The sequence below is a fragment of the Labrus bergylta genome, chromosome 19 (genome assembly GCF_963930695.1).
Source record: "Labrus bergylta chromosome 19, fLabBer1.1, whole genome shotgun sequence".
In the NCBI taxonomy this organism is placed as follows: domain Eukaryota; kingdom Metazoa; phylum Chordata; class Actinopteri; order Labriformes; family Labridae; genus Labrus; species Labrus bergylta.
In genome coordinates, this window is record NC_089213.1 from 18,478,793 (window position 1) to 18,503,459 (window position 24,667).

At 41.5% G+C, this 24,667-nt stretch overlaps 1 protein-coding gene across 1 annotated transcript in view; it reads right to left on the minus strand.

Annotated features, from left to right (window-relative positions):
- gabbr2 (gamma-aminobutyric acid (GABA) B receptor, 2) overlaps positions 1-24,667 on the minus strand; it is a 174,007-nt gene that overhangs the window by 49,596 nt on the left and 99,744 nt on the right. The window contains exons 5-13 of the mRNA XM_020631655.2: positions 23,878-23,943; positions 22,581-22,769; positions 21,788-22,030; positions 16,479-16,539; positions 11,908-11,988; positions 10,708-10,858; positions 10,233-10,365; positions 8,137-8,244; positions 5,005-5,127 (exon numbers count right to left, since the gene is read on the minus strand). Coding sequence (XP_020487311.2) covers positions 5,005-5,127; positions 8,137-8,244; positions 10,233-10,365; positions 10,708-10,858; positions 11,908-11,988; positions 16,479-16,539; positions 21,788-22,030; positions 22,581-22,769; positions 23,878-23,943 — 1,155 coding nt within the window. The remainder of the gene's footprint in view (positions 1-5,004; positions 5,128-8,136; positions 8,245-10,232; positions 10,366-10,707; positions 10,859-11,907; positions 11,989-16,478; positions 16,540-21,787; positions 22,031-22,580; positions 22,770-23,877; positions 23,944-24,667) is intronic.

Below are 24,667 nucleotides of genomic sequence, written 5' to 3' on the forward strand. Positions count from 1 at the left end.
ATGGTGATGCCACACTGCAATATTCTTATTCTGCAGCCCGCCCTCCTGCCGACGCTTGCAGCAGCTTCCAAGCCAGGGAGAGAAAAAAAAAAAAAAAAAAAAGCAACAGAGGAGGGAAGGGAGGGAAGAGGAGACACGAGGACAGACCGGAGTAGAGGGGGTCTGCGGCATGATCCACTGGAATGCTAATCACGGCTTCTCGACTGTTCGTCCTTCATTATGCAGGAGACAATGCAAAGGACAACAAGGGAGGGCGTTAATGTGTATGTAAACACCCCGGCATGTGTACAAAAATACATCCATGCACGAGTGGGCACATACATTCCACACAAGCCTGAATTATAGACACAAGGTCATGCTCATGAACACACACATTGAGATGGTACAACAAACACACAAAAAGAACAATTCACACATACATTCCACTCTCATGCTTCAACACACACGTGTGCATTTAAACAGCAACATATGTCGGGACTGCAAAGCATAATCTGATGCCAACCAGCAGTCTGCTCTGCTGCTGAAACAACTACGCCATTAACAAATGCTTAATTATTAACGAGCCACAAAATGGTTCTAATTGCTCACTGCAGTCTCCATCAGCATTCCCAAGACATTCCTGGATCAGCCAGTTATTCCTGCTCTCAATGAGCTCTCTCTGGGAAAAAAAGAGAGGAACTGATATGCAGAATATTGCCTGTGCTGTTGGGATTCAGGGGTCAGTGTAAAGAATCAAAAGAAGAAGTGGAGATGTAATTACAATCTTCACCGAGCTGCCTTAAATCTTGTCATATTTTTTTGAATTAAATTCAACGTATAAGGCTTTTGTTTTACATACAGAGCATTAAAAAGTGCAGCTCAGAGGCCAAGCTTAGTACAAAGAGTTTGGCGACATTGTCAAGGTCAGAAACAAGCATATCATCTGTGTAGAGTAATTAAAATTAGACCCATGGGTTACTCTCTCCTCTCATTTTAGAGACTCAAAGACTTCACTCTCTGCATGACCTCTTGCCCTTCTTCACTTTTATTAGGAAAGGGAATTAAATCAGTCATGTTTTATAAAGCTTTCCACAAGGATCCATTGTTAGCCTCTTCACAGTTTCATCTCCGTGCTAATGCTAATAAAGGATGCAAAGGGGGATGCCCTACTTTTTCTAATGTTGTCTCATTAAGCTTAGCTTGCTGGATTCAGAGCAGTGGGTGAAGCAGAGTTATGACTCTGTCCATGCTCAGAATGGGAAACCCTGGTAGTATTGAACAGCATAAACAATAGAATTTTACCCCAAAATCTCAACTATAGCCACTTTCCACTTACAGTATTTACTTTACCAGATCTGTGGCTACCAGAGGGCAGAAACATGCTTACATGCAGGAGTACCCACTTCAGTTCACTACAGTATGTTTCTCTTCAGAAAACAGACTTTCACTGATGATCATTCCGGAGCGTTTTCACCCTTTTTTTCTGAACTCAAAAAAGGAACCACAGTACCATCCCTGTAAACAATGTGTGAGTGACCTTGTTGCTTCTGAGTCAATAAGGAATCCCTCCTGTGTGATGGCTCAAACAACAAATGCGGTGGCCTACCAAGCACTGTGACAGTTCAATAGCACCAAGTTGTCATACTGAATACTCCTGGGCAGAGCAGGTAGATACAGTTCTGTGAACCCAAGGTCAATGTTTCTCTCAATCCTCCGCAGGGGGGGGGGGGGGGTGGGGGATTGCAAGTGGAGGAGGGGAGATTCTGACAAAGACAGAAAGCGGGACAGAGAAAGATGGGGGAAAAAAAGAGACAACAGACAGAATTCACAGGGGAGGGATGGTGTAGAATAATGCTGGAGCTCACAGGAAACTGGGCAACTAATGGTCCTTCTCCTTTCTCCAACTGTTACTGTTAGTCAGTCAGAGCTGGACTTGCTCCTGAGACCTATGAAGAACATCTCAGATGGTCCCATTCCCCACCCCTAAGTGGGTGTTCAGGCCAAAAATAAACCTGGTTTATAGGGGGAAAATTAGAGGGAAAGGTGTTGACACTTTTTTACAGGTAGCTGAAAGAAAACGAGACATGACCCAGAAAGTAAAGTTAACTGATTTGATGCCTAGTCTGTGGCAAATATTATTCCAATGCCAGGTCGTGAATACATACCTTTGGTACACCGCTTAAGGGTCTCCTCTTTTGCGTCTCAAGGCGCCCAGGGTTATGTGAGATGGTTTTAGCGTTCACAGTTGTTACATTTGTTTTCTTCAGTGTTATCCCAAATAGTGAATCAAATGGTCTGCAAGGTTAATGTTCCTCCAATCAAGACTCTGAAAGGTACCTTGTGCATCTGTATGAGACGCTGCGGTCAATGACAAAACGCTGCTATACAGCTATAAAGAAAACTCTCTTTTAGGTTCAAGTTTTTGGTTCATACAGCTCGTGGCTGCTATGCTAACACTGCAGACTCATTGATTGGATAAGGAAGTTGCATTATTTTAAGCAGTCATGATATTGGTCTAAACAAAACCTTACTCTTTTCTATGTCTGCGTTCATACCAGATTTTCATTTGTTCCACTGTAAAATACCTCCATATATACCAAATACCATCATTTATTACACTATGTTTGTCCATACTGTGCATCTCCCAAGCCTCTCACCCCCCTTTCTGGGTATTTGGGTTGCCTTCTGGTTTCTGGTCCCACCTGACAGGCCTGGGGGCCCCTGTGTACAGAGGAGCTCCAGGCTGCCTTTCCCCCAGCTGAACTCCCAAAGGCCACTGCCGCTGGTGCTGGAAATCTGGTGGGCTGAGCGGACATGTGGAGTTTCTGCCTCAGCACAGGCATGCAGACCCGAGACCCCTGGGAGGATGCAGACTCCTACACTGAGTGGTTAATATATTCACACTAACACTCCCCTGGCCGGGGGCTTAGAGTCTGAGAATACTCCATGAGGACCCGACTGCACACACTGACAACATTCACAAATGAATATGTTAAGCAAGGCTTTGCAACACCCTTTAGGCAGGCTTAAATATATAAGTGGCTATCATCACAAAGGAAATACGGCTTTGTTTAGAGTTGTACAAATGTGCTAAGTATATCTTCAGAGTACGCCAAAAGGAGCACAAGACTGTAAATAAGGCTGGCTAGATATCATGCGTCTCGTTGCTGGCTTCTTCTCCCACAGGAATCTTTTCATCAAAGAATCAGAAAAAAAAAACTCTGAGGCTGACCTGCTCCCCTACTCTTAGATAAGCTTTATTTATCACTTCAGAGGGGTTATTTTTATTTTATTGAAAAGATGAAAAGTCAAAACCGGGTGCAAGACGGTGTCAGCCTCCTTTCCATCGCCTCCGCAGCACCTTGGCAACATGCAACCAAATAACAACAAAATCTATTGAATTTGATCAAAGAGGCCTCCATGAAATACAGAGGCAGACCTGCCTTTCACTCCACTGACCTTCTAATAATCTCTGTTGAAGAGAAGGGTCAATGAGGATTCAACCAATGGCATCAATTTAGCAACACATGGGAGCCTGAAAACAGTCTTGTGGCTGACATGCAGAAGTATAGGGGACTTTAAAGACAACTCATTAGGGAAAAAGCTCCACAGTCTGTGGTCTTCAAAGACAAATGATTCAATCCGAGCTGCAATGGAATAATTGCTCCTTCTGCTGTTTGCAGCAACAGTGAAGTAAATATAATATCTGCTGTTCCATTGCGTTATCTGTCGGTGCATGAAGTGAAAAATAAAAAGCAACGTAAAATAGATTTTATAATGATGTTATTGTTACTCTAACACATTAATTTAAATTGACAAATGCACCAAACGTGGAATAAAAAGACATTAAACGCAACAACAGATAGCACATTATTGTCAGCCTCTCCTTGAATCTTTTTTTGTTTCACATACAGTGCAGAGACGTACAATGATACATGCTGATTTAATGAGTCACAACTGCATTTCACATTGAACAATTCAGCTTAAAACACTGATACACTACCCATCCCAGTAGTACAGTATTCCTTACTGCACCAGCTCTATAACCCATTTCACCATTACACAGCATTAGCTGCCCCACAGCTTAATGCGAGCCTATCTTTTTTGTGCAACAACTTATTAGATTGAGAAACAAATGAGTGCGGCAGCCTCTTGTGTTTAACCAGTGGAACACTGAAGCATCTATTTACCAGCATGAGCTCCAAAACAAAACTGAAAAACGGCTCGAGTCAAAGCTTTTTTAATGTATGCAGCACAAAATCCCCGATTCAAGAATATAACCGGGCGTCTGCTGAACACAGTTGTGTAAGGCTTCACAGAAAAGACAGACGTACCAAGACATACCGCATGTTTAATACCACAAAAATATGAAAATAAATAAATAAAAACGCAATCTGCCGCTTTAACCAGAGTGAGTAAATCCTCTGAGAAAATAAATATGCTGCTGTGTCTTGCCTTTTCACAGTCTGCATTCCTTTAAAGCCGCTGACAGTTATGTGCTAATAAGTCATGCCTAACCGAAAAACACGCTTCACACTGATCAAACTCGAATGCCAAAGCAATAGTTTATTTATTTTAGCCAATTTGGTGCGCAGCTAGAATAATCCCAAACCAATCATAGTGAATCTGAGTCTACTCTAACCAATCACAGCGAGGCAGAGTTCATTTCTTTCCACACCATGCCACCTCTCCAGCAAGGACTAAGAGAAGCCAAGAGCCTCTTTTCCAACAGGCTTTGCCAATGTCTCACATCCAAGCTGGCAAATGTCCGGCCACGGGATGAGCGCAGGAGGCGGCAATGGCTCACTTCCTGACCCAAAAATAACTAACACAACAAAGATGCTTGCACTACAGCCTGAGGCGGACATTTTGTTTGCCTAAACTCATAACACACAGGCATTTTAGGCAAGTATCGGTGTCACCGGGAGTCTCCCAGCTTAGGCACATCATGTCGTACCAAAAATAAACACAATCAAGGCCAACCCAAGAACAGCACTGAAAAATAATATTAAAATGCAAACTGACCTCCAAGCTGTACTCTTCCACCGTCCTTTTAAGCGGGTCAACTATTTGCCATGTGATGAGGATGCACAGGTCGATAAGCAGCATCCCGCCGACGATAATCAACAACTTCTGATCCTTTATGATCTGTAGGGGGAAAAGAAGATGAGATACATTTGTTAGCACGATAGCACCCACCGGCTAATGTTATCTATTGGTGTGTGTGTTTATAAAGCAAGGGAGGACTAAGACCTAGTTTCATTCTAATCATTTAATCAGGGACTGATAACATTCAGCTGCATTTACCACTCCAGATCCATGAGCTACCTCCTTTGGGTGAACGATGATGTGTACCGCTTTCCATATGAAGGCTGATTTATTTTGTTTTTCTTCTTTTGTCCTGATTAATACGTTCTGTAAAATATCTGATAAAATATGAGGGCTGCAATGTTTTGATGTGGCTGAGCAAAATCATCTGCTTCAGTCAAACAAGACAGAACTCACGTCCCTCAAACAAAAGACCAGGACCTGGTTCAGCATATGTCAGTGGCAGTCTTTCACATTGTGGCTCATGTCGAACATTTATCAGATTCTACTCCATTTGCTCAGGATTTACACCAGCAGCAGGCCACGATCTTGTTGCTTGGTGGCCAAAGAATGTGCGAAAGATCCACCAAACCAGAACCAACGCTGTGGATCATTAAAGCTTCCCTTTTGTACTGTAAACTTAAGAGGGATGAAAGCCATGGCCTGTTTGTGATCTTTATTTTTAATAGCGTTTGACTGGCTGGAAAGACACATCAAAGGAAAGGTCAGGGAACACAGGCTGGGCTGTGTTCGGAGGGTATCACATAGCCCTCATGCGGCACAGTGGTCTCCATCCGCTGGTGAGCTCTAGATGAGATGCATGAGGGGGTTGTTTTTTTGATCTGGGGCCTTTTGATGGTGTTAGCATTGAACACAGGCAGCAAGGAAAGGAAAGGGGGCGCTACTTTTTTCTAAATATTGAGATGTTGAGGGCAGTCGAGAGGGAGGTGGCAGCAGAGTGGATCAAATGCTGACTTCCCATATAATGAAAAAAGACATAATCCTGACGAAACAAGAACAAAAATACCTGTTTGATAAATGAAGTAAAGTCAGTTTGTAGTCTAACAAGAAAACTGTTGCAACAAGGAAATCCAAAATGTGTGATATTTTAGGGAAATTATAAAAAAAAACCTCTTCAACACGATCTGCCAAGTGTGATTTGTTTCTATGCCAACTAAGTCTGTTAGACAAACAACGTAATGATACTAAATTACCAAAAGTGCTATGTACTGTTTATTTTTTCTCTGTATTATTGGCACTCCAACATATCAGATGGATTCCAGTGTTACTGTGTCTACTGATGAGTTTGATTGAGGAAAACATTTAATTGCATGACTCAGAATAGAAATGTAGAAATAAATGTTTCCGCCTCACTAAGTTCATGTGCAAACTACAGCATAGCTCCTGACCATTTCTAGAACATTTATGGAGAGCCTTTAATGTTAAGAACATATTTAACAGGGTGTGTGTGTTTGTATCTACAGCATCAATATGTAATTTATGAGTACTAAAGTAGTAGTAGTAAATTACCAAGATCGAAAGTGTGACAAGTAGCAGCTACATAGGCCTGAGGGTGAGGAGGGTTACATACGTACAGTAAGGGGTTGTATTAAGTAAGTGTAAGTGTGTGTGTTTATTTGTGTTTGTGGTGTGTGTTGGTGTATTGAGAGGCGGACAATGATTGACAGCGCCCCCACCACCACCCACACACAAACACACTGTCTGTGTGTGTGAGCTTTTTAAAGAGGTGAAGAAGTGCAGGCTGTAGTCCACCGAGAGGAACCTTTATCGAACACATCCCTGATTTACAATCTGTGCTGTCCTGAGGTATGAGGGGAAAAAGGAAGGAAGGCTGGAGGAGGGAGTGATAGATGCAGCAACAGCCCAACACTTTAATGGAAAGATGGCTGACACCTGCGCTTGTCCCTTCCTACCTGTTTGTGTGGTGGCATGCATGTGTGTGTGTTGTAAACGACAATAAACCAACAGCGGAAAAGTCTTATGGTTTCGGTCTTTCTTAGAAAAGGAAAGATAGAGAGAAAATCAGCTGGTTAGGTTGAAGGACATGTTATGGAGCTTGGAGTGGCAAAAAATGTCTTTGTGTGTTTGTTGTCAAATGATTAATAAAAAAGAAATTCCAGTTAAGTCTTTTAACCTGTAATCTAGATTTCCTTTCTATCTATTGCCCTCTTTTTCAAACTTGTTTTCGCATAGTCCAACCGACTTTCTTTGGCGTCAGGGCCACCCTGTTTGTCTTGTCCCTTTTCTCTACCCTGCTATGCCTTCCTCCTTCTGCCACCCCACCCTCCCTTCTGCCACTACAGCCTTCCACCCTCTCCAACTCTTTGATCCATCGCTCTTTTTCCTCGCTCTCTTTCTCTCTGGCAGGCCACCCACTCTACCTCCAATATACAAGAGGGTGTGTGTGTGTGTGAGAGAGAGAGAGAGGGAGACAAAGCGAGGGGGAGAGCAAGATCTATAAATACAAAAAGGCCAAGCACAGTTACAACACTCAGTGTGCACAGCACCACTTTATGTAACTGGGCCAGTGAAACAAATTGTGTCAGATGTTTAAAAAGCCATTTGTATTTCTGAATCTTTCTTTTTTTTCCACAGAGGAGATTCTAAAAGCAGGTGCCAGGGGCTGCCAGTCTTTCAGTGTGTTTGTTAAAAAAGCAGGAGTGTGAATACAAGCACCCACACACCAGTGTTTGGCTTTCAAAGACATACAGTATGAGGCTTCCTGGATGACAGGTTTACACGTTTTAATGGAGATTCTTGTGGTTACGTGGACTGGCTGTCATCATATCCGGCAGATGTACATGGAGTGATAAGAAATAAAAGGCTCACAAGGAGCTTTTTCACTATAAAAGATCATGTGTATATGTATGAAAGGGATTCACAAAGGAAAGCACAATGACGCTTTAATCTTTGTAGCATGCGCGTCATAGTTTGAAAAATCAAATGTAAAGGGAATGTCCTCCCTCGCCTTTACAGATCTAAAGATATGGAATTAAGATTTCAGTCAGTTGTGCATTCATTATGAATCCTGTGATAGTTTTTCCATACCTTCTTCTTCATCTTCACATTTTTGAAGATGGCGTGCACCCTCCAGGTCTTGGCGAACATGGCGCCGAAAGCTGTTGTGTATCCGACAATGAGGATCCATGTCCGAACCTACCAGAACAACAGGGGACACACATAATGGTGTCAGGACTGAAGCTGGTGATCAAGGCTTAAAACAACATCACATCTGACAGCTATTTGCATTTCTCGCCAGAAGTTAATTCAAAATAGCATCATGAAGGAGTCTTAAAATAAGAAGCTGTCAGATTTAGTTTTGATGGCCAAGTGTGGACTTGTGGTAGAACGTCGTGGACTGTTGGAAGCTGTCACACTCCTGACAGCGTTTCATCTTAATGAGAGACAAAAAGAAGACCTCTTACCAGTTTGGCACAAAGCTACACTGCTGATGTGTTTTAGAATCTTAGAATCTGAATAGAGAAGATCTAATCTTAAAATAGCTACAGAGTTCTTTATTGTGTGTCTGTGTTTGACTGCTCGCTGTGTTTTTATGTGTGTGAACCCTTCCTGCAGCACATACACATTTACACCACCCAGCCAGCTTTTCATGCCACTCTCAACCAAATCTAAGAAAGCAACAAAGCAAGGCAGGAGATTGGTAATAAAGGCTGCCAGAATTTAAAAAAACAATGATGCCATCTTTATCTATAGGAAAGCAGCACCTATTGGATGCTACTGAATGCATCAACCACCTTGTCCCTCTACTGTAGAGCTGTGTCTGAAGCTTTGTGTCAGCCAGGTGGTGGCGGCTCAAGACGTGCCCTGCCTCACATTACTCCTCTGTGTGTCTGTGTCTGCGAGGGCCCTATCTTAGTGGAAACTGGTTATCACTGTAATCAAAACTCGTTAATTAATCCAGCATGTACATAGTCACACAGTAATGCTACCTGGGGGAGACGCTTAATGTGCTCCAAGCTAGTAAGAGAAGCAGAGAGAGAGAAATTCAATCACTTTTCAGAGATGGTCTCATAGTGCATGTGATTAGTGTTCCTGCAGTGTTACCCATCATTTGAACTAGTTTTACGAGAGCAAAATATATTAGAAACTGATAAAAGACTTTCATGTGTGTATGCAAGCTGAGCATGTGACCAAAACAATGTGTCTGATTGGTCTAAAGACCACCTTTGGAAGATCTCCGCCTCCTATCAGAATAAGAGATGCAGTCATTAAAAAATCCGGGCCGATACTGATACCAATGTTAAAACATTCAATTTAGCTGATCGGCATTTCTGATTCCAACGTTTTTTTCATTACTTTTTTGGAATTTTTCAAGTGTGTTTTTCAAATGAGTGAGATTTGAAGTATCTTAAGTGTTGTAGGTAGTCCCTCCTCTTGAGAAGTCACTGGTACATGTCTAACAAACCCCATGTCGGTGATCTTTCCAAAGGACAATGCAGGACTCCCACACTGATGACGTTCATTTTGACATTTAACGTCTAAACAAATCAGAGTTTGTTCAACAGGTGACTTCTTCTGCCCATTAAAAAACCTCCCATCTGAATCAACAGTTGGGTATACTAGCTTGCTAACATAAAATTGGTGCAACACAACAGATTCACATCAGCTACAGACATCGGTGCATGCTGAATTATTTGCCAATTGGCTGATTTGTCAATAGGGCTGTTATGTGTTGATTGTAATGTTCGACTGATACATTGTTGTATCCCCAATCAAAAGTCTTCACACATCTTTACTCTGTCTTGTCTAACCAAATCAAGAGAATTAAAAATGTAGATTTCACAAGTATAATCAAGACCACACATACAGGGAGAGGAGTATTATTTTTAAAGTTTGTCTTGCTGTCTGGTCCTTTCCTACTCGCCCTCTGGCTTTTTCTAGACTCTCTATCAATCCTTGTTGTTATCCTCTGTCTCCACACAGTCATAACTTACAGTAGATGTTCTTCTCTACAACACAACTGTCTAACGTCAGGATCAAATCTATCAACTATTCTTGTCCACATATATTTTATAAGCTAAAGAGCAGGTTCAAATGCAATTATGGATTGAATAAGTCAGGAATCCAAACCTACCTTCTTATCTTTATGTTATATGTAAGTAAAAAGTGTTGAGGGAACTCACAGTGCAGAGAGTCTCAAACTCTTTGTCAGACACAAATCCTCCATCCAGGCCGAACAGGAAGATAGAGGCGTAGGAGAGAAGGCCTCCCAGGATGATCAGGTTGTTCATGTAGGGACTGGACATCTTGATAAGTCTAGGAGAAAACAAAGGAGTTGAATGACTTCATAAAAAATAAAACAGAATCAGTCTCTAATCATCCAGGCATAATATTTTTGTTTGAGGAGGGTGAAATGTTTGAAGAGAATGAACCTGAAGGGGTTAAAGGTTAATCATCACTGTTTCATTCCAATACCATTCAATCTCCTCTGATGTTCCCAGCCCTCATTTACAGCTCTATTCCTTCTCCCTGAACACTGATCCCTCATTTAATTTCAAGCCACACCTTTTCGTTTATCTAGTTCACCTTCACCACAGAGCCTTCATCTAATCCCTTCCGCCATCCCCCTGCGTTCAAAGCTGAATGCTGAATGCTGACCTGTGGTTGCGGTTCTTGATGTTGAAGAAGAGGAAGGCTCCTGCCATGAGCATGCCCAGTATAGTGATGGTGGACAGGATGCTGTAGAGGAGCACGTTGATGTGGCGCCGCTGCTGACGCACAAACGTACGATCCTTTGGAGGCTCCAAGCCTGAACAAAAAAAGGAAGAATGATACAAAAAGATATGTTTGAAGAAAATCTTTTAAATCAAGTGAACCTCAAGCTAATACAGGTGACATTGCTTTAACAAATGTTGCTGTCCTGGTATATTTTGCGATCTAAAATTACAGAGTTTAAAACGACAGTGTTTTTTTGGACAGTTTCACTGCCTTCAGAGAGATTTCGCTCTTCACTCTGACAACCTAAGCCTGCCTATTTCAAATCTTTTTCTCTTTAAGTAGACAAAAATAGTGACAGTGCTGCAGACATCCAGTTATTTGAAACCCATTTCCTGATCCGCAGTTTTCCCTGGTTGGGTGCACGTCTCTCAATGCACCGCACGTCAAGTTATGGCGGTCAGACAGTGCACTTTCTTATCTTTTGCTCTATTTTTCTCCTTCCAGTGTGCCAATCGATAGCAATGGCATCATCTGACATGTCTCCACTTACTGTGGTCAGGGATGTGGAAACAAGCATCTTAGATGGTAGCGTTCTAAGCTTTCTTTATGTGGGGCAAAGAGGAGAAGATGGAGGAAGGGGCGGGAGGGGGGTAAAGGGGAGAACAGCCAAGGGGATCGAACAAATTACAAAGTATGTCAACACAAGCAAACACGCAAAGGTTGAAAAATGGACTTGTAAATAATTTATTATAGAGAGGACCGTCTGAGCAGTAAAGCAGCGTGGCAAGTCCCTATGCAGGGAGGTGATGGTGTGTGAGTGTGTGTGTGTGTGTGTGTGTGTGTGGGTGTGTGTGTGTGTGTGTGTGTGTGTGTGTGTGTGTGTGTGTGTGTGTGTGTGTGTGTGTGACAGAGACAGAGCAGGGAAAGTGCCTGAGGTAGTTTGAGTTCAAGTGAATAAGAGCAGAGAGTGTAGAAGAGGTAAGTGATGGGCCTTAAACATATATATATATAAACACACATCGGATGCATCAGGACATCTGTTTCTTCTTCAGTGAGTTTTACGTCACCTCGGTCAATGCTCGCAGGGGGACACACAATGCTGGGACACACACACACAAATGTGTGTAGACTTCTTCTTACCTTGGAACCTTATGGTGTTATTAATGAGGTCCAGCACATCAGCAATTGCGTTGTACTCTCCCACCTTTACTTCTTGGCCCTCTGTTGAAAAGAAATACATTGAAATAAGGACGATCACTAAAACTGCTTCTTGGATGTCAAAGATCTTTTTGTTTTCATCCTCAGAGCTGGATAAAACACGTTCAAAGCAAATTAATGTGGATTGTAAAGTAGTATGCATCCATGGTCCATGGTCCACACAGAATGAAAATGGTAGTTTATTCAATATTTACGTCATTTTGCTAACCTGCTGACATTTAGTTACATTTTGAGTTGAAGACAGCACAAGATTTAAAGTTCAGACATCAAAAATGTGTTCAACATGATTGAAGAGAATATACATTTTTGTACCAAACATCACAGAAATCAATAACACGGTTGTTGAAACGTTTGACTCAAAACGTCATCATATAACATCAAGGTTTGGTGACAGGGAAAGCCCAGACCCCGCCTCTTGCCTGTGAACCATAGAAGTATGTTCAAAGGCAAAAATGATGGCTCAATGATACAAAGTGCATTGATGGGTGTATACTATGCTGTGTAAGTGATTCCTAATTTGGGAAAAATGTAACAAGAGAGAAGGTTATTCCAGTTCAAACACGGTGGAGAAAATGCACAGATTGGAGCTGCACAAGTGTAAAAGCTGACAGAAAGCCATTAGCATTATGAAAACACACTCAACATCTTTTTTTCTGGGCACTCAGTACGATTCTTTTTTCTATTGGTGACTATCAGATTCATGATAACATAGGCAAGAAATTGTGTTTTTGTTTTCTACTGTATCAATTATCAGTTCATTTTACCCAAAGGAAACGTTAAGACCGATGAATGGCGGCTATCACAGAAAAGCAGCTGTGACAGCACCAGGGAAAAACATAAAAAAGTTAAGATGCAGAGAGAGCCGACTTCAAATGCACTCCATTATAGGATGCCAATTTACAGTACGTTAAAGGGAATAAAAAATGCATTGGTACCTTTGTATTTAAATTGTAATATACATTGTTGATACTATTTTCAAGCCACAAGGCGAGGATTTTAAACAGCTGTACAGCCAAGCCTTAAAACAAAGTCTTCATGGTGTTGTGCTCAAATACAGCTATTTCAGGATTGAGTGTTTTCTCTTTTAGAAACACAATGAGTCCCTCAGGTGTAATATTGGAGGAAGCATGACCTTGTCAGACAAACCTGGGCTGTCTCTCCGCTTCACTCATGAAGATTACTCACTTAGAGAATACACCAGGGAGGAGAGAAGTCGAAGAGACGACAGATTATTCTGTAGTTGTTGGGTTTTTTTTGTAAGCACTACAAACAACCTGCTATTTCTTCTGGTGTGCATGCACAAATCTCTCCCTGTTAGCACTCTTACAGGCCCACTGAACTCCTCAGCAGCATTGTCCTTGACGAGGAAAATGACAGATAACATCAGCTACTGCAGCATCAAAGGCATCACGTTCCCCACTCTGCTACGCTCCATGAATCACCTCATTTGATCTCCAATTCTGGCATCAAAGCATCAGCATCAGTGTTTAAAGTGTTGGACAGGCAATATGTGACAATTTCAGAACAGTGAACTTAAGATGCATACATAATCAGGAGAGCCATGTAGGATCAATAACCGTGTTTTCCTTGGCCACGTCCTTTGTACGGATCTGAACAGTGGGAGAGATTGTAAACCAGCGCTCATCCTTTGAGATGCTAAAACACACTCCCAAGCACTCCGTCCCTTCAGGGAATATTGACGGCTGCAGCAGGCTGCTAAAAATCCACCCGGCGCTCAGCCCCTGACCGATGACATTTCATGCCTTTCTGTTTAATAAGTCACTTTAAACGACTGTCAATTCATCTGGGAAAAGTTTAATGACATAAGAAATGTCCTGACATGTTACACTCATGAAAAAGGGCAAAAGAAGCTGAATCAGAGGTACTGTAGTTTATTTTGACCCACTTACTCCCTCCTGCTGCTGTAAATACTCATTAGTGCATACATCTACAGCTGAAAAAAGTCCCAAATGAACACGCTGTTCAATCATGTTTTGAAAAGATACTGCATGTTAAAAAAGGACTTTGAAAAGTACTCTGATGAAGGGCGAGGGTCCGAAACGTTACATGTGATTTTCCCATTAAATCCAATTTAATTGGAGCAGCTTCTGGTGTGCGGACTCTTTTTCTATCTCAACTTTTTTCCCATGCACTTCACATGATCCTTTTTTAGCAATTACAATTTGCCCCATGTCTGATTTGTGGAAGTCTTATGTGGAAAAGAAGGCTGCTTCATTTAAAAACTGGAGGTACAGCTCAGGGATTTCTTTTCCTTGTGAGCGTCTTTATGTTGAAAGGACTGTGAGAAGACGATTGCCTCAAGGTAAACTGACAGCTGTGGGGCTGCTGCTTGTTCAAACATCCACAGAAGAAGACAGAAAAGCAGGAAATTAATTCTTTCTTGAGGGGAGCTATAGATAGTTAATCCTAACATTCATCTCTAAAGATCCCAAACATCTTAAACCTTTTAACCAACACATATCAAAACCTCAGCTTATGGATATTCTCCTTACAGAATGACAAAGGCCAGGTTTCCTTATCTGCCAAGCCTGCAGGTGTGTTGATCTAAAATCTGTACTCAGGGGGATGGCAACCGCGATCAAGACCTCTGATGTGGAGCTATCTCTTAGCCTCATGAGAGACAGTGGGAATAAGAGCCATTGAAGCTTCTTACTAAGAATGTCTGACAGGGTAAAATGGAGGATCAGAGGCGGAGGACAGATGATAGGGTCATGTTGAGGATCAGTCCCTTTTGAAATATTCAAGCTGGGGCTGTCCCTCCTCTCCTCTCCATCCAGCTCAGGCTCTCCATGTGTCAAAAGGGTGACAAATGCGCGATCCCCCGACAAGTGAGGAGGAAGTTATAGAGTGAAGGTTAAGGAGGGATGGAGGTGATATAATAAGGCTGGAAGAGGATGGAGAGAGAAGGCTGTAATTTAAGGGATTGGATTGGACTGAGGTATGTGTTGGAGGCACAGTGTTAAACCAGCTCATGGAAAGAAAGAGAGGAAAGAGATAAACTAAGTGTGTGGCTATAATCACAGCTAATAAACAAGTGTAGAGTACTCTGAAGAGTACTTGTTAGTGCTCCTCCTGCTGTTATGTTTTACTGTTGCAGGTGACCTATAGGTGTCAATAGATGGGTCATCTACATCTGTAAGTATGTAGGCACAATGTATAGATGCATATAAGATGGGTCTTCATTTCATCTGTCCTGTCCTGTGTCAAAGTTTTTTTATGACAACTATTCAAGGAAGAATGTGTCACTTTTTGATCCAGTATGACGCTCTTGAGCACCACCATGAAACCAAAACAAACTGCTGTTTGCCGCCATAGTGAAGCCTCCACTCTCCTCTAGCAACACACCTTCAAGCCCCGTCCGCTTGATTTCGCAGAGGATTTTAGCCCAAGTGGCCGATTTAATTGTTAAAAAGGAAAGCAAAAAAGGTTCTTGGATAGTATCTTTGTTTTGCACGTGTGTTTGTTCAAACAAATAAACAAATAACTAGAACTAAAGACCAGACACATCTAGTGGTAAGACAGTGGATTAGATGAAGAAGATGTGATTCAATAATCAGTTTACCTTCAGTATAAGGCAAAATGAAAAATCAAAAAAATCAAAAATAAAACTAGGTTAATAAAAAATTTAATAAAAAAGAGACACAAACAAAACCTAATTCCATGTCTATTCTTAAAATGTATTTATTGTGTTAAGTAAGTGTTTCTTAAAAATGTATTTATTCTGAATTTCTTCAACTACATTTTCTATTTTTGTCTTACCCACTGAGCCTGTGCTACAGCAGCATTAGCATGCACCAGTAGAGGCGCGCACACACACCGACACAAACACACACACACACACACACACACACACACACACACACAAACAGGGCGTGATGTAAGCAGCCAGAGGGATGGAGCCCCTCTGCAGTGGGAGAGATAAGATGTTTAGGCAGAGCAGACTAAACAGCAGCATGCACTACGCTGCATTCAGTGTGGGCAGCCTGTAGGCTGGGAATCCCCTGAATTAAGATGCAATCTGAGGGTTATTCTGCCCCTCAGTGGACCCTGCAGGCTCAAAAACAACCTCAGGATGATGCTATGAGGACAGCGAGTGCTGAGGCATGTTTTTAAGTGCAAACCCCGACTGTCCAGACATGCACCTTTTTACAACTGAGGACTTCTAGCACGGAAAAGAAGCCCTGCAGAGCTGGTGATACTCCGCAGCAGCAAACCCCACAAACAGAGAGAGTTGTGGGGACTTCCTCAACAGGAAAACAATATTCTTTAATGACTGATGTTTCTGATAAAACATCCTAGCAGCCATTGAGTGTATGTGACAAATCAATATGAAAAAAACAAAGTAACTGATCGTTCAAAATGAGGATTTTCCTTTCAGAATAGTTTCAGTAGAGGTTAAATGACCATGCAAATCCTGAAGAGAAATTTAAGACATGTTATTCTGAGAAGTAGAGTAGTAGTGACACACTTACCTTGAAACTGGTTGAATTTAATTGTGCCCATCCTCTCTCCATTCCGAAACATGACTTGGCCCTGAAAAGAAGGAGAAAATTTGAAATGCATCTAAACTATAACATTGAACATTGGTCAAATACGAAACATATTTCAACTTTTAGAAAATAAATAATTTCTGGTGGATTTGATGCAGCATGAAAAGTCAAGCTGATTTCATTTGAAAAAATGCGCAGTGCTTCTCTTGGCAGGAGAGAGGGCAGAGTCTCGGCTTCTGCACATGCTGCATCTCATTTGATTAGAAGTGGGCAAAATTGATCTGTTTATAGAGGTAAACAAAATTATCTTTCAGCCAATTCATCTGCTAATATCTTTGGAACAACATCAGATCAGCAAGGCTGCCCAGATTAACTGTGTTTGCTCATGTTTTACTGGCACATAGCTTGGCTCAGATGCGTTTAAAAAAGCGATTATTTTAGTGGATCTCATATTTGGGGACAGCAGTGAGAGTAGAGGTCAAAGAGTGTAGTTGAGTTCATCAAATTCATTTAAATTTGTTACCCGTCAAAAATGTGTGTGTGTGTGTTGTTTTAAGAAAGCAACAACTGTAAAATGACCAAAAGTGTCAAGGCAAAGGGTTTGATTTGAACGCCACAGGAACAACAAAAGCAATCTGCAGCCAGGGAGCGTTTGGCAAAGGCGCCATGGGTAGACAAAAGCTATTCAACTTTATGTCAATATCCGACGACATATTCAAATCAATTTGGCTTCTGTGACTTTATCTCTCCCGGGTTCTCAGTTTTTCCCTCTTTTGTTCTATTTTTTCCTTCCTCCTGTCTCTTTGTCTTTGCTCTCTTCTCTTCATCTACCAAGACTGTTCAATGAATTCAGGCCGCCATCTGCTTACAGAGCTTCTTAATTACATTTAACTGGGTTTACATGTTAGAGGCTGGCTAACAAAGGTGGGATGGACAGACGGACGGACGGACGGACCATAGATGGATGGATAGATAGATAGATAGATAGATAGATAGATAGATAGATAGATAGATAGCATTTGCATTTTCTGATTAAAAGACAGCTGAGGGGGAAATGTGGGGAAGGAAGCTCCAGAGCCAATTTTGCCTCAAAAAGATGGCAAGCTTTGAAGTAGCAGCGCAGGATCCCACCCCTCTGTTTGAATCGCACTCTTTGTGTGGCATCTTTGATGTTTGAAAGAGTGTGCACGCGGCGGGCATGTCTATGTGTTTGCACTTACTACTATGTTGTTACACTTCGCCCGTGTACATGCATGCATGCATGTCCCCAGCGATGGCACAACAAGCGACTCCTGCGCCTCAAAGTCTCTAATGTTGCCTTTAGAACAGATCCCCTGCTACCAGTCAGTCCGACTTGTCAGTATTAAGTATTACATTCACATGACGGTGGCGTTAGGGTCAGGGGGATTTAACTTGAACCTTTTATGACTGTAAGTGTATGTATCCAGGTTTCTAGAGATGCCTCAATGCTTCTATAATAGCACTTCATGTCAGGAAAGTTGAACTATTACAAACATTATTGAAACGGCTTGCATTAATTTCAACAGCCCCTCAATTTGTTCTCTCAAGTGCATACACGGTTTGGAGAATACGCAGAAGTGTATCAAACATATGCTGAAGCACTGACTCTAAATTCTCAATTGGAAATAAATATCTGTGCTGAAAAGATTGAATTAACCTCTTTTGACCTACACTCAATGAAGCCGCTGTAGCGTCAGTATGCTCTTCTGCACATGGGGCAACTTCGCTGGAGAACACTGACCCAGACAGGTGTCCCTTGTCTGGTATTCAAAGGATGTTCAGTCTCAGTGGGGGCTGATGGAGCAAGCACTGAGTGTGTGTGTGTGTGTTACTGTGTGTTACTGTGGGGTGTGTGTTTCACTTTGCCATGTATCACTTTGTCTGTGGAGGTGAGAATATGGGTGACAGCAGGGTCGGGGGTCAAATGAGATGTCGGTGTGTGGGCTGCAGGTGTGACATCCACCTGGTTTTCAGGGTTTAAGGTGGGCGCGCAGTTGATGTGAATGAAAATGTGATTCACACACACTTAAACACGAACGTTAGCAGAGGGCAACGTATGCACACATACACTACCTATCAGCCCATTGTGTCTATTTGAGGTGATCGTCAAGATGCAGGCTGTGCTACTCACAACTACCCAGAGGACACAGATACCAATGCAAAGACCACCAACCACAGATTTAAAAAAAATAGAAAATAAAAAACAGCTAAACAAACCCACACAGTTGTCATGTCCAATTACAAGCTGCTGTGTCTATGTCCCTGGTGGATTTCAGTCTACATCATCCTGTGGTTCTAGCAGCTATCCGCACTCTCCATGTCCTCAAAGTCGCTCCCAGCTAACGTCAGACTTCTTCTCCGTGGCCCTGACAGCAACCAGATCAATACTGTGGAGCCCTCACCCTCCCGCTGCCTCTGCTGCAGATCCAGCAGCACGACTGAGAATACAGCACAATGGTCACAATTTGGTCCTCAGAGACGTTTGTGTGTGTGTGCGTGTGTGTGTGTGTGTGTGTGTGTGTGCATGTGTGTGTGTGTGTACACAACAAACAATACAGTAGTGATAAATTGTGACATGTGGAAAAGCATAAGGCCCAAATCAGGGTATGAACTCAACAGCCCTGATTTGCAATTTCACTAATGCTCGCACATGGAGTCATTTTATCTGACACAGTTACATCAATTCACAATCAAACTGAGTTGTGGAATAGCTATGTCTGATATTAGAATACAAAAATAGCATACATGATGTAAGCAGTGTTGAAGGGAAATTGCCTTCCTATGGCTTTGATCATCATGTGTGGGTGGAAGTTTCTATGTGCTTTATGTGAGCTACATACAGGGAACATGTTTGATCCCATTTTATGAAGCACTGCAGACAAACAGAAAGAATAGTCGACAGAGCTCCAATCCATCCTTTGGAACCAAGATGCAATTAACTATAACTGCGAGCAAATGTGGTGTGGTCTTCAAACAATGTTACTGTTGACTGTCTGCACAATATTCCTGCTGAAAATGTGTTTTTGTACTGAGGATTTTCACAATGAACACATCACTTGAGGATTATATTGTGTGGTTAACGATGAACTGCATGTAGCCTTTCTGACATGTTTTCTAAAGGGCATCAGCAACACAGAAGGATGCAGGTTTACTAACTCTATTTGTATTTGCCTCTGATTTATGGTATCTGAATACTTTGTTTCATACAATACACAAACGTTATATGTGACTGCAATGTAAAGAGAAAAATACAATAGCTCCATTTTGGCATTTCCAATGTGTAAAACTTTTTATTTTTTAAGTCAGCTACTTCAAGAGAGAACTCCATTAAAAGGGACAGGGACACAGACCCCTGAGTTTTCACTTCATCAAAAATGTGATGCAGGACTTTTAATGGAGTATTGGTGCACTGTGGTGTTGCAAAAGCGAAACTCAAGTGAAATTGAGTACTTTTACCACAACCGATGCCTTTATGTAGAATCAATATGAAACAAAAACAATATTAAACGGTTGAGAACGAAAGATGGCAAGCCCATCCAGACAACCTAAATGGACTTCATCAACTTTTCATGCCTGCAGTTAAAAGTAAATGAAATGGTACATGGTTTCCAATATTTCTACACTCCCCTGAGTCTCTGAGGAAAGACTTAATGCTCGACCGGTCAGCCTTGAGTGTGTCTGTGCTGAGAGAGGTGTGTGATGATGACCTGGAGGTTTGAATATTCTGCTGTAACACACACAGGAGTGAAGCCTGTTTAATGGTACCTTCCTGTCTTTCTCTCCTGATGCGTCGCAATACAACAAATACTGTGACTGAAACTGGATCCCTTCCATGTGTCTCTTGAAATTCCTCTTATTTGCTCCACCTTGACTTTTGTCTCTCTATATTACACATTTAGTCAATGTTTATTAGAAAATGCCAATCTTTTATCAAACAAATTATCTCCATCCTTTTTCAAGGACTTATTCTCTCTCCACATTTTTCACACTTGCATAATTTGATTAATTTATATGAAAAGACTAAAGAGTAATGTTATGCTGTAATGTTAGGCCTTGCATGCCCACTGGCTGTCTAGTGTAGTTGCTGCATGGTGTCCTCTAGTAATGGAGTGGCCTTTACAAGTAGACAGAGATATCCTGTATCAGCTCAATTGGAAGAGAAAGTGAGCATCCACACTGGCAAACACACACACACACACACACGCACACGCACACACACACACGCACACACACACACACACACACACACACACACACACACACACACACACACACACACACACACACACACACACACACACACACACACACACACACACACACAGCTGGTAGCTAGCATAGCCACCGGGATCAATCCTAAATTCATTGGAGTGAGTCGACAGCATCAAGTGACATCACTTTAGGCTTGTAGATGTAACATTCTTCTAGCCTCACTAATTAATGCCTCTTTGAGTTTTTCTGACATTTGACAAATCTCAGTGTAGAGATATATTAAATGTTTCTTTACATATATCTTTAGAATATGGACAGTTTAATGGCTTGCATCTTCCAAAACGTTACATATCATGACAAGGAGTAAGATTCACTATATTGTGATGTATTTACAAACGGGAGGCAATGTTAAAGCTTTTTCTACCAGGTATTTCTTGCAAAGATTACCTTTTATATGCCTGTATCTGGCCCGACAATGACAATAATATTTGAAGTATTCTTAATGGTATTTCAGAGTCTTAAAAAGATTTAAATTCTTTGATTTCTATTCCATCAAGTGGCAGTCATTGGCTGCTTTATGTTTCTCAATCATATTATAAATTCTGTCAGTTACCATCACTGCATATGAGCTACGAGCTAGCTACCAGGTTAGCCCCTCAAAATGATATCTGTCCATCCACTATATTTTTTTAGAAAAATTATCATGGTATTTGTAGTTTCAGTCAAATCAAGCTGTTCCTGAACAGAGAACAATAGATGTCAGCAGACACAACATACACGGACACACACAGACAGATACACACATGTACACACACATGCAGACAGACAGACTGAGATAATGAAAATGATCTGTTCTTCGTGTGATTATGAAGGGGCGGTGGAAAAGACCGCTTAATGACCAGCGCATTTCCCGGTGCTTCATCATGGAGGAAGCAGCATGTCATATTTTTGGGATGCTGGTGTGTTATTGTTAACATTTTGACAAAGAGAACAGGTGTATAACACACATTAATCAATCATCAGACAAAGAAAAGGTGAAAATCAGCTCCCTGACTTACTGTTACACCGAAGAAGTTGGTCTCGTTCATGACATCCAGCACCATTTTTCCCACTTCGCGGTCGTCCACGGTGAAGTTGTGGAAGGTGTTCTGCCGCTGTTTGACTCTGAGCAGTTCCATCACTCGAGTCAAGGTTTTGGCAATGACCCATATCCCATCATAGGCAAAGCCATGAAACTTGCTGGACTCCACACCTTTCTGCTGAAGCTCTCGGCTGTACTCCCTCTCGTACTCCTTCGGGGTCTGAAAGAGAGCGAAAGGGGAAAATGTGTTGCCTCAGGAAAGTGTATTAGTGTTGGTTTCTGCACTATTTGTAACTTGGTCCAAGGAGAAGGGTTTCCCCCCCACTACTGCGATACAAAGTTTCTGGAAATGCTATTTTGGGATCTGTACTCGTGTGCTGGGTAGAGAAATGTGCAAAGAAAATAAATAACAAAGATTGATTTTGTTTGAGATCTGTGGCATGAAAACACGTATCTAAGATTTGTTTTTTGTGGAGACATTTCTCTCATATCTCCACATATTCTTTTGTAACAGGATAAAGGAGCACTTTTTAAGAGACAGCTACATAAACATTAAAATCGAAGCAGTACGAAAACTTTTCAGCGCTGGTCTAAAAAATGAAAACAAAGTCTTTCTGAAATAACCTAAAAATCAAGGTTTTATGTATCTGTGGTGAGAGATTTTACCCTAAGGGCACCGAAGAACATTCTCCCTTGTTTTACTGAAACCTTGAAGCACAATTGTTAACAACATTACAGCTTTCTCAAGTACAGTAGTAGTTGCCACTCACCCTGCCAGAGATGCCCTTGATCTGCCGAGCGCTGAGCGGCTCAAAGTCCACACTGATGTATCCCTCCATGGCTGTGAGAAGCTTCTTGGTGGTGCAGTTGGTGCTGTTGGCCTGCTCCCACCAGCTGCCCTGATACCAGCCAGGGATGATCCACTGGTATTTACTGCCATACATGTTCAGGTTGTACGCCTGGGAGGGGGAGAAGAGAGAGAGATGTTAAAGCAATGTAACAGAAGGGACAAATAGAGTGACATGAAGCGATTAACTTTCATGTAACTCTCTGACTTAAGGTAAGCTGCTGTCTTTCTAAAGCTACAGCCTGACCTTACTGTTTTATTTCCAACTATGGTAATAAATACTTAAATTATGAACATAGTACAGTATTAAGAGGAGCACAAACTATCTAAAGCCATATTTTCTGACCCCTGAGATTTGAAGCAGAACTCTGAGCCTTTATTTCATACTCTGTTTAAAGGAATACTTCAAGTGGGATTTTATAACTAAATATAAATGTGTCCATTAGACAAGGCTATGTAAGGCTCACCTTAAACAAGCTATACTTGTGCGGTTATTAAAAAAAATGGCAAAGGAATGTTGCATAGAAAGGTAAACAGGAAAGAAATATAGCATACTCTTATTAGATTGAGTGGTATTTTTAGTGGTAAATATGTGTAATATGTTTTGCTTCTGACTCTGTCCACATAATGTAAATAGATTACCTTTATCTTGGTACTTACATCCCTAGACTAGTTCAGTGTCCTTTAGTTCCCCTTATGTTTTATGTCTTGGTTCCTGTTAATTTTTTGATACTAACCTTGTGTCTCCTTTCAGATCTTAACATTTCTGCCCTCCTGTGTTTCCTGCCTATCTGACTTTGCCTGACTTTGCCTTTTGGGATGCCTCCGCCTCATTGTCTGACCAAACTTTTATCTTGATTAAAAGACTTTGTTTTATGCAGCCTGTCTCAGTGTCTGCATTTAAATCCCCACCCTTGGTTCAGTATTGATAGTACTGTCTGCATTCTCCTGCAGGTGATACACTGAGTATTTATACCTCAACACTAGTACCTCACACAAACCTATATTTAAAACAAGAATCTGAGCTATCATCTTAAGATTTACTGTTTATAATTAAATATTTAGAACCATACTAATCAGTTCACATCAGAATTATCTCTTCACTTCACCATCTTTATCCTACAAAATGTAATACATTTATCAAAAGTATTTTTTTGATAACTTTGAAAGACACCAACCGACACTTTATGATCTCTGAGTAAAGACTTAAAAAAACTCACGCAGCAGAAGACTTTGGAGGCAAGGTGCTCGTCAAACTGGCCGATGATGATTCTCACATCATTGTCCTGAAAAAATAAAGAAAAATAAATCATGAGTTAAATGGCAAATATGAACACTTTGGTTTATATAGTACAGCAAATATAGCACCTCTACAGTGAGTATATGATGTGAAACAGCAGATAATACATTATCCATATTTTATTGAAACCCTGTCAACATGCAGCACAGTTGTTATTACACTCAGTACCATCTTTTTAATGTGATATTCTGACCCCCTGACTGCTCAGTAATGTTGCCGTATGTGCTCGGCCTTTCTGTTTGTTAGCCTGGGCCTCAGTCGATACAACTATTGGGAACACATATTGTGTTTTAGATGCATTCTCTCATCATTTTGCACCATCACAGAACCAGCTATGAAGTATGTTCTATATTTGTATCACTTCATTTACCTGGTCAGTACCCTACAAAGTACTGTTGATGGAATCTGAACAGCTCACCAGTGGCTGAGAGGCTATGGCAACATTGAGTCAGAAAGTGTCAATCCATAAACACATAGACATTAGTGTCAGAAAGCAGAATTGTCTCCCCTGCAAGCCGGGCTGGAGAGCAGGGATTTACATGGGGATTCAGAGCACACAGTCTTGTGATTGACTGTGTAAATAATTCAGACCGCCCGGCTGGAAGTGCAGCATGTTTCATGGTGGGAAAAAGATCAGGCTCTGGGGCCAACAGTCTGTCATTTAGTACACACAAGCATATGTATATTACAGTACAACACGTGCACACACA